This window comes from Spermophilus citellus, assembly GCF_964194105.1.
Source record: "Spermophilus citellus genome assembly, chromosome: 2".
Classification (NCBI taxonomy): Eukaryota; Metazoa; Chordata; class Mammalia; order Rodentia; family Sciuridae; genus Spermophilus; species Spermophilus citellus.
Genome location: NC_138183.1, coordinates 196,956,220 through 196,966,902, shown reverse-complemented (window position 1 = coordinate 196,966,902; position 10,683 = coordinate 196,956,220). Strand labels below are relative to the sequence as shown.

The 10,683-nt window shown below is 33.5% G+C and overlaps 1 protein-coding gene across 1 annotated transcript; it reads right to left on the bottom strand.

Moving 5' to 3' along the window:
• Nucleotides 1-387: 387 nt before the first annotated feature.
• Nucleotides 388-1,323, bottom strand: LOC308642128 (olfactory receptor 52E2-like; the record flags this gene model as incomplete). The annotated part of the gene is made up of 1 exon (XM_081280734.1): nucleotides 388-1,323. One exon carries the CDS (start codon nucleotides 1,321-1,323, stop codon nucleotides 388-390), a length of 936 nt encoding a protein of 311 aa, XP_081136860.1.
• Between the last annotated feature and the right edge of the window lie 9,360 nt (nucleotides 1,324-10,683).

Sequence of the window (10,683 nt, the reverse complement as noted above, 5' to 3'; positions counted from 1 at the left end):
AATGAAGGAGAGGTGTGAAATGGAAAATAAGATAAAAATATACAGGGAGGCTTAGATATTAAACAGGGAGAGCAAAATGTGAAAATACCCACAAGAATGATAATGTATGGTGCCCAAAAAATCATGCATGACTCTAAATCATACTTTTTTATCATAGCATCAGTGATAAAAAATAACATGCAAGATTTTTATGGGCTGTCATTTACCATAATAATCAGATAACCAAAATTTAGATTAGTATTCCTTCTAAATTCAATACTGCTACTTATAAGAGGAAACAAAGATAATTAAAGCTTTATGTAAGAATATTTAAATTTAAATAACATTATGAGGCGTTTTATGCTCAATAATTTCATTTGATATGCATTGGGTACTATTCCTAATTCTTTATTTTTGTAATAATATTTTCTTTACATGATTATTGATCTGCTTGGTTCTGACCCCATAGATGACAGGGTTGAGCATTGGTGGCACAACCACATACAGATTGGCCAGGAGTATATGGATATAGCGGGGGACATTTCGACCAAAGCGATGTGTCATGAAGGAAAAGAGGGCAGGTGTATAAAAGGCCAGGATGACACAAACATGAGACCCACACGTGCTGAGGGACTTGAGTCGGGCTTCCCGGGAAGGGAGACGGAAAACAGCACGGAGAATCTGAATGTAAGACAGGGTAATGGCAATAATGTCAAAAACAAGGATTGAAATAGCACCCAGGCCATAGATGATATTGATCTTGATGCTGGCACAAGACAGGCGGGCAAGACCCATGTGCTCACAGTAGGTATGGGGGATGACGTGGTTCCCACAGAAGGGCAGTCGTAGTATAAGAAATACAAATGGAATGACAGAAACAAACGACCTCACTAACACACCAAGACCAATCACAGAAACAATCTTGTTGGTGAGGATGGTGCTGTATCTGAGAGGGTTGCAGATGGCCACATAGCGGTCATAAGCCATTGCCAGGAGGACTGCTGACTCCATGCCAGTGAAGTTGTGGATGAAGAACATCTGGGTGAGGCAGGCATCAAATTTGATCTCCTGAAAGCTAAACCAGAAGATCCGAAGCATCTTAGGGATGGTCGCAGTGGAGAGCCCCAAGTCAATGGTAGCCAACATGGCCAGGAAGTAGAACATGGGCTGATGAAGACTGCTCTCAGTCCTGATCACCAAAAGGATGGTAAGGTTCCCTACGAGTGCAATCAGGTATACAGCACAGAAGGGAAAGCCGATCCAGATGTGAAGAGCCTCTAGTCCTGGGATTCCCAGCAACAAGAAGGTAGAGGGGTGAGACTGACTATCATTGGAAAGGTACATCCTGTTTGGGAATGCATGAGTCCATGTTTTTTAGATTGGTATTTACATCAAAACTGCAAGTCACCAGTTTTCTGCAGCCTTTGAGACCTCAAGATAATATAAAGAATATTATACCTTTCAATACAGATTCTTCTGCAAATCACACAAATTGAAATACACTTTCTACAGAGAACTTCAGATAAGTGACATCCAAGGATAAGTCCCTAAAAATGATTATATATTAAATTTAAATGAAATGTTCTGCATGTGACTTTAAACTGTGCTAGCCTTCTCCTCTTTGATACATGACCAATATCACCAATATAATTTTACTTCTCTATTCATCAGCTACTTTTTCTTATCATCAGTATCATCAATACCAGAACCCTCCTGATTTTTGATCACCTTGGTGTCTGCTAGCCATTGAATACAGTACTAGAAATTAATCCCAGTTGATTGAATGATAACATGCAAGGTGAAATAGAAGATTGGTAACATATACTCAATAAACACATAAATTTGCCAAAATATATAGCAAAATATTAAAAAGTACTCTAAAGGATTAAAATTTGGTCATTCATTAATTTTCAGTCATATAATTACAAAATGAGATAGAGAACAATAGTAAAAGAGCAACACAAGCCACTTTGTTGCAGTACTGTCCACTATTTATAAAACTTTTTTTTCTTAACTTGGAAAAAATAATTTCGAGTCCTGACAACAAACATGAAGAATATCAATTTTCCATAATTATGTGAGCAATCTAAGACTTTAAGAGACTTCCAGAAGTTTACAATGATCTAATGGAAATTAAACTAGGGAGGAAAGTAGTGAATGGAAATGGAAAGAGAATGGAAAGAAATAAAAGGACAATGTAGACCTTATGTATACTATATATCACACACAAATAACCCTCCACATGCAGTATGCAAATACACAATTGTGTTTAAAGCTCAGAGAATCTATCTGATTAACATAATTTTTTATCTACAGTTAATTGCTCAGACAATGATGGATATTGATGAAATGTTGAAGTAAACACCAGAGAAAGAAGCAAAAGGAACCATGGAAAATTAGATTCATGATAATTCAATCATTTCAAAAGTTAGCTAAATCCCCATTAGCCATCTACATGTGCCTTGCTTATAACATTTTAAAGGAGATTAAAATATCTCACCCATATGCATAATTATCTTATAGCAAAAAAAACCTTTCTTCTGATCATTTGAATATTCCAGAGAGCAATACTAATTATGACCTCCTTCTTGGTAAAAAAAAAAAAAAAAAAAAAAGTTAGGGTATTATCTAGGCATTGGAATAAAGGAAACAACCCAAAGAAAACATGTGACAGAGAGATTGTAGAAGGAGTAGTACTCTATGGGTGATAAGCATGTGAAGAGAAGCAAATCCAGGAGTAGGAGGCACTGGGCAGGTGGTGCTCTGTGGCAAGACCAGGAGGAGGAAAAGTTATTTTCATCAGTGATGGGATTGTGATTTTTTTAAAGGTATGACAGTTGATGAATGGAGGAATAAAAATATAATTCACTCATGGAGACAAAATTTTCTGTGGATTCCAATGGGTGGAAAATGGTAAAAATCATTAAAAAATATCCTTTTTCCAGTTGTACATATATGCAGGAATTTCTGAGTAAATAGAAATTTTACTTTTAGTAATAGATGTAGAGCTGATTATTAATGAATAAAAGTAAATTACTTATCTGGCATTTCCAAGGGGGAGGGAAGAAATGGTGTTATATTCTCTGATTGCAAATAAAATGGAATAATTTATGTTTCCTAGGTCTTATGATTATATCCTGAAATGGTGCAAAGTCTAAACATTAGGTAGATAGCCAAATGAATTATGAATAAATGATGTAGAAGACAACTACAAAAAAAGAAGCAATACACACACACACACACACACACACACACACATGCACATACACACACAAATATCAAGCACTGGGAACGTGACTCAGTGGTAGAGTGCTTGTTTAGCATGAACAAAGCCCTATAATAGAATTAGGGAACATAGAAAAGAGGGAAAACCTCTAATTTCTAGGTTATATAAATGTTTACACTCCTATTGATATTTATTTAAGAACAAAATTGCTAAGGAACAAAAATGTTGAAACTTCAGAATTATCTAAAGTTATATGGGGTTGAGACAGCATAGTAAGGGTAGTTTTAGACCTGTTGACAAGAGATTTGAGAATTATCAAGGTAACTGGGAGAAAAATGATAAAGGCATGAATGCTTTAAATGAAGAATTGTTAATTAGAATCTCATCTTCCAAATCAAGGATGCCTATAGTCTTGTGTTTAAAAACATCTTGCATTTTCACTGTTTTCCACAAGTATCCTGCTTTTTTGGTGTTGCTATAAAAACAACTTGATATTTCTTGCTGGGCCTCCTGTAGACTTGATCCTGTCTTCTTCTGGGATCCAAAAGTCTTAATACCAATCTCTCTTAATAACAATATATCACTCATGTCTACTTGTCGGTGTCTGAAAAATGGAACACTCAAAAAATGTCCGTCAACAATATAAAATTAAATACAATATATTTATAGAGTGAAATGTCATATTTATGAACAATCTACAACTGTATATAAAAATATGGAAGAATCTTAAAAATGAAGATTAGAGAAAGAAATCAGATAAAAAGCAGGAAAAACTGATATATTGCTTAAGAAGTCAAAATAATTATCACTCTGTGGTATATTCCAATAAACTTAAATGGGAATTCTGAAGTGCTAAAAACATTTGTTGATTTATATACTGGTTATACAGGTGTGATCATTAATCAAGCTGCACATATACAATGTGTGCTTTGTAGATGTGAAAATTCAATATAAAGTTCATAAAATATGAATCGCTTAATGGCAGATGGGATATATTTATTTATTTTTGCACCCCAGGATCACTTATTAGAATTCATTGTTTTAATTCAGAAGTTAATATGAAAATGATGAATGACTATTAAAAACTGCCTAGGCCAATTACAATTTGTACTCTAATCTCATTGTTAACAGTTTCATGCATGTAAATACTTTAAATTTTTTGTTATTTGCAACTATTTTGAGGCAATTTTAAATAGAAATTGAAGTCCATGCAATATGACACCCTTCCCTATATGTATATATTGGTATTTATAAAAAAAACTCAGTGTCTATAAACAGGAATATTTATAGAAAATATTTCTTAGTATCTGATTTTGATACTTTTCTTCCATTAATGAAATAAGTTCCACAGCAGTATTCTAATTTATCATAATCTGCTCTAAAATTAATAAAGTGGATGTTCTCAAAAGTAAGACCTTCTGATCCAACCACACATGGAAATCCTCAATAACATGACCAAGTGCTTCCCCATGAATGTCATTAGTGACACATGATGACATTTATAACTATAGAATTATATAATGCGATTTGTAGGCTCTAGAAAGATAAGCCATATACTTTTCCAGTTTTCTTTCTACCTCTCTTAGTTTCATCTTTTTATGCTTTCAGTCTTCTTTAAAGATATTTGTCCCTCTGAACATTTATTAAATATACATAATTCTTAATCTTGGGTCTTAAGTCCAATTTTGCCTCCCTCCTTTGTTATCTCTTTCCTTCAGTGTTTTGATTGTTCCAAACAAAGTTGTCACACACAAAATTAAAGAAGATAACAAAACTTGGAAACATGAAAAAAATATCCACATGGATTTTGCAAGTATCCTAACCTAGGGATAGTGATAAAAATGTAAATAATGATTTAAAAGATTATACCTCAGTTCCTTGGCCCATTTGTTGGTTATTGGGTTTTTGTTGTTGTTAAAGGTTTTTAGTGCTTTATATATCCTAGAGGTTAGTGCTCTATCTGATGTGCTTGTGGTAAAGATTTGCTCCCATTCTGTAGGCCGTCTATTCACCTCACTGATTGTTTCTTTTGCTGAGAAGAAGCTTTTTAGTTTGAATCCATCCGATGTATTGATTCTTAGTTATAATTCTTGTGCTATAGGAATCTTATTAAGGAAATTGGGGCCTAATCTGACATGATTGAAATTTGGGCCTACTCTTTCTTCTGTTAGGCACAAGGTTTCTGGTTTAATTCCTAGATCCTTGATCTATTTTTAGTTGAGTTTTGTGCATGGTGAGAGTTAAGAGGTTTAATTTCATTTTGCTACCTGCAGATTTACAGTTTTCTCAGCACCATTTGTTGAAGAGGCTATATTTTCTTCAATGTACATGTTTGGTGCGTTTGTCTAACATAAGACAATTGTAATTATGGAGGTTGGACTATGTGTTCTCTATTCTGTACCACTCTCTCATAAAAGGATATGCAATCAATCAACAAACTTATGAAAAAATATTCAACAGCTCTAGCAATTAGAGAAGTGCACATAAAAACTAATCTAAGATTTCACCTCACTCCAGTCAGAATGGAGCTATCAAGAATACAAGCAACAATAAATGTTGGTGAGGATGTGGGGAAAAAGGCACACTCACACATTGCTGGTGGGACTGCAAATTGGTGCAGCCAATATGGAAATCAATATGAAGATTCCTTGGAAAACTTGGAATGGAATCACCATTTGACCCAGCTATTCCACTCCTTGGATTATACCCAAAGGACTTAAAAACAGCATTCTACAGGGACACAGCCATATCAATATTTATGGCAGCACAATTCACAATAGCTAAACTGTGGAGCCAACACAGGTGCCCTTCAGTAGATGGATAGAGAAACTTTGGTTTATATACATAATGGAACATTACTCAGCGTTTAAAGAGAATAAAATCATGGCATTTGTAGGTAAATGTATGGAGTTGGAAAATATAATGTAAGTGAAGCAAGCCAATCCCCCCAAACCAAAGGCTGAATGCTTTCTTTAATATGAGGATGCTGACTCATAATGGCGATGTGGGGGATGGAGCATGGGAGGGATGGAGGAACTTTAGATAGGGCAAAGGAGAAAGAGGGGAAGGGAGGGGGCAAGAGGGTAAAATGATGGTGGAATGAATTAGACATCATTACCTTAAGTACATGTATGAAGACATGAATGATGTGAAAATACTTTGTGAACAATCAGTGAATTGAAAAATTGTGCTCTATATGTATAATATAAAATGAATTGCATTCTGCCATTATGTATAATAAATTAAAATAAATAAATAAAAAATAAAAGATTATATTACAACTTTAAAAATTTAGCATATTTAATAGATAGAAGAGAATAAATGACTACTAGAAAAATCTATCTGCATACGAAAATCATCTTCATGAAAAATGTGTCAATGTACAAAACAATTCTAGGCATCATTTTTCTGAATATATGACACCACATAAAATGTTGCTAGAGATAAAAAGGCACTACTTTTTTTCGGAGAACTAAGGTCTACCTATCTAGTTTCACACATTACATCAAGCATTCTTCATTTATTAAAATCTATTCTGAATGAAACTCTAAGTATAAGGTCACTAAATTAAATTGTCAGTGAAATATAAAATAGTTCCAGTTTATGGGAAAATCTTTCTTCTGAGACTCACCTTTGAGAAAGTTACATCTATATGACTTGTTCAAACTCTGTAGAATTACATAGTTCTTTATGAATTATTTTATTGTGAACATCAATGTCTATTTCAAGAAAGGCATACCCCAATCCATGTAAATTGGAAGTAATTAAGGAGATCATCAGGCTGAAATAGATTTTACAAAGGAAAACGAAGAATTGAAGCACAGATTCACTCATTATTTTCCCTTGTGTGTGTGTGTGTATGTGTGTGTAGTACATATGCAATTACATACTATCTAGTATACTATAAATACTATGTACTGCATGTACTATATATACATATACACTAAAAGATGGTTTTGTATGTCTATAAAACTCATATACATAGTACAATTTGGGAAAATTGGAATAAGTAGAATTTAAGCACTAATATCATTTGAACAAAAAGATAATTTTTCTTGTTTATGATGATTAAATATCTAGAGATCAAGATCATTTTGCTTGATATTTTTAACCTTCATAAAGCCAAATTTAACAGTTAAGAATTTATCAAATATGATATCTTTAGTCAAACAGAATATCTAGGATGTTCCCATTTTGTTGCTTTATCTTTAAGTATAATACACTTGCCTATTTTTTTCTTTATTTCTTTTCTCTTTTTAAAGTAATTTTCACATGGCTTCTGACCAATAATACAATCATATAGGCATGGTATATACGTCCGTATATAAGGCAGCCCTGATTTTTGCAAAGAGCCATTAATATATGTATCAGCTAACAACTTGAATACAAAAAACATTTCCAATATAGATGGAATAGTCAAATATCAACTTATGGAATTTAATAGATAAAACTGGTTAAAATATATATCCCAAATATGTACAATATAAGGAATACATTAATTGATAATAGTACTTGTTGTAGTTCTATATTTAATAAGAAGATTTATGCAACCTCTTCAAAAAACCAGTGATTTCAAAGTTTACATATTTTAGGATTTCTGAAAATTGTATCTTATGTCAAAGAAACTTATTTGCACCCTAATAGTATAGTTTATACCATATCTTGTATAGGTTTATATCTATATTCTACATAAAATAACAGCTTACTCTATTGCTTTTAATTTAAAAGTTTTATCTACAAACACCCTCTTTGTTATTATGAGGTACTTCATTTTCATTCACTGTAGTCAATATGGAAAATCTCATTCACATTCACTGTTTTGATAGCTATCTTTCTGATAAAGACTCCTAAATAAATGTGTCCATAATATTTATTCAACTAAAACTGAGATTTACATGACTAAATTCTCCTAATTATTTTTACTTTTTTTCCAAAAGTAGTACAAATTAAATATTTCTAAAATTGAATTCCCAACACTGATTCCACCAAATGCCAATTGTCACTTATTCGTACCTTTGCTGCTGTCTAATTCTATGAATACCATTATCATTCATTAATTTGGTCAATTAAAAATATAAGCATGATCCTTTTCCTTTTTCCACCTCTTTAAAGAAAAATACTATCAATTCCTCTTTTAAAAACCTATCAAAACCAGTACTCTGTCTACATTCTAATTGGAATAATTCAAATCACCATTTCTTGAAGTCATTACAGTTCAGTGCTTCCCAAGGCTCAAGAACATGAGCTCTGCACTGGACTGATTAAGTTGAAACTTAGCTTTATGACTGAGTCACTCTGGATTTAAATGGAAGTAAATAGTAAGTATTGTTTATTAGTTGTGTGACTTTGCATATGTAATGTAATATTTCTACAACTCAGTTTCTTAATCTAGGAAACAGAGATAGTAAAGATAAATAACTTAAATCTGTTATTAGTTTTATTACAGATAATTCCTTCAAAACATTGAAACATGTTCCAAAGAGATCATATTATCCCTCATGCATCAGATATCAAATTTTTTTCCAAAAGGCACACTTATTAGATTCAGAATGAAATCTAAATGCTTTTATTAATATTACATAGCCTTTATTTGCCATGATCCTATTCTTTCCCAAAGCTTAATCCTTAGTCTGTTTTCCTCAAACATAACCCTTGTCTCCTGTCATCTCTTCTATGCCTCTTCTTTCCCCTGTGCATCTCTAAGTTGAGAGACAGAAAAGACTCACCAGGCTGAGCATCAAAACAGATTCCTATCTCTGTATTGTCAAAACCTGCTCAGTTTTTATGAGAGCATTTCTTTTTGCCTAGGAGGAACTTTCATTAGAAAATTCCCTAGAGCCAGTTTTTAAAAAGTACACAGGTCTCTGGGGATTCTGGTTTCTAATCTGGGTCATGAAATGCACCATGACTTACAGGAAAATAAAGTCAGGAGAAACAGATTTCTTAATTATCTAGCAAATTCCTACGAACCGTTCATTAACTCATTCTGTACTGAAAAACAATAGTAGATGGAGCTCTTGCCTTCATTATTCTGGAACATCATTTATGGAGAAAACATGCTTTTGTGTCAAAAGACAAGGACTGCCCAGTCAATGCCTTTGCTCTACATACAACATTATAAATTTTCTAAGTAAATTGATATTGGACAGATCATCCACTTTATATTCTTTTTTATTTCTTCAGTTGCTCCTTTTTTTTAAACCCAATTGATTTATCATTCATAGTTACTGGTACAGGTATGTTCCTACAAAGTCATTTCCACTTTTGCTACTCTGAAATAATCACTAACCTATATATCCTCAAAGCTGAACTCACAGAGCTTAGCTAATGCCACAGAGGGCTTCATGAGTGTGTGCCTGGGGCACTGCATAGCACTCTACTCTAAAATAGGGCTCAATGCTTGTTTGGGGTTAAATGCCCTGTGGTTGCAATCTTGAATTTTTAAAATAATTTTGTCTTTGAGTTTATCTTCTACAATTGAAGTCTCATATGAACATGGAGCAGATGCTGGAGAGTTGGAGCTCAGCTCAGATACACTCATGTTTTTTGCAGCCTCTACATCTCCTCAGGATGATTTCTTAGGCATTTGCTGCTCTATCTGTGCACTGAGACTGTTGCTGTCCTTTGGCCTTGGCAGGATCCTGACCCTGAACCTATCCACACCTGTGTCCAGAGCACATATGCTCCTGCTCATGTTTATACTACCTTAGCGTTTCCTGTTTGTATGAGTCTTTACCTTATCATTATCTTGGCTCATCCATAATTCAGCAACCAGCTCTGAATGTGCTCCATGACAGCTTTAATGCCTGTGGGTCAAAGGTTTGGCTAACCAGAGACAAGCATCTCTGATTAAGTTACAAACGGCTTTTTCTCATTCCCTTTTTCCATTTGTTTGAAACTGAGAAAAAATTTCAGAATAATTCCCCAGAAATCAGGCAATCCTTTGCATCTGGTTGTGGGCATCATTGTGCTATGATTTAGTGCTCTTTTCATTATTTCTTCATTTTCTAAGTCTAAACAACAAAACAGAAGTCCCCTGCTGCACACTTTTTTTATTCCTATAAAATCTGTGTTAGACATGTATTTCTTGCATATCTCTTGAAAACTCATACCTTTCAATCATTTATGAAATAAACTTACAAATGTGAGTGAATTCCATCTTTCTAGACCAGCTAAATCTTTTATCTATGTTCTTACAAAATTTAGAACAGGGATCAATACATTTAGTCACCTTTGTATGGTCTGGCCAATATCAATTTATAGTTGAGTAAAATAGGCAGGGTTTTTGAGGCATTTACGTATATAAGCAAGAGTCCTTGATCTAGTATACTTATATTTGATTTTTTGGTTTGAATTTTCCCTTATTTTGTTAGAATCCATAAGTAGAAAGACAAGAGAGGGATTAGCAACAAATGGAAGTAAATAAAGAAATGTCATCCCTCTAAGTGCAAATAAATGTAAAGATGTGACCAAGATTG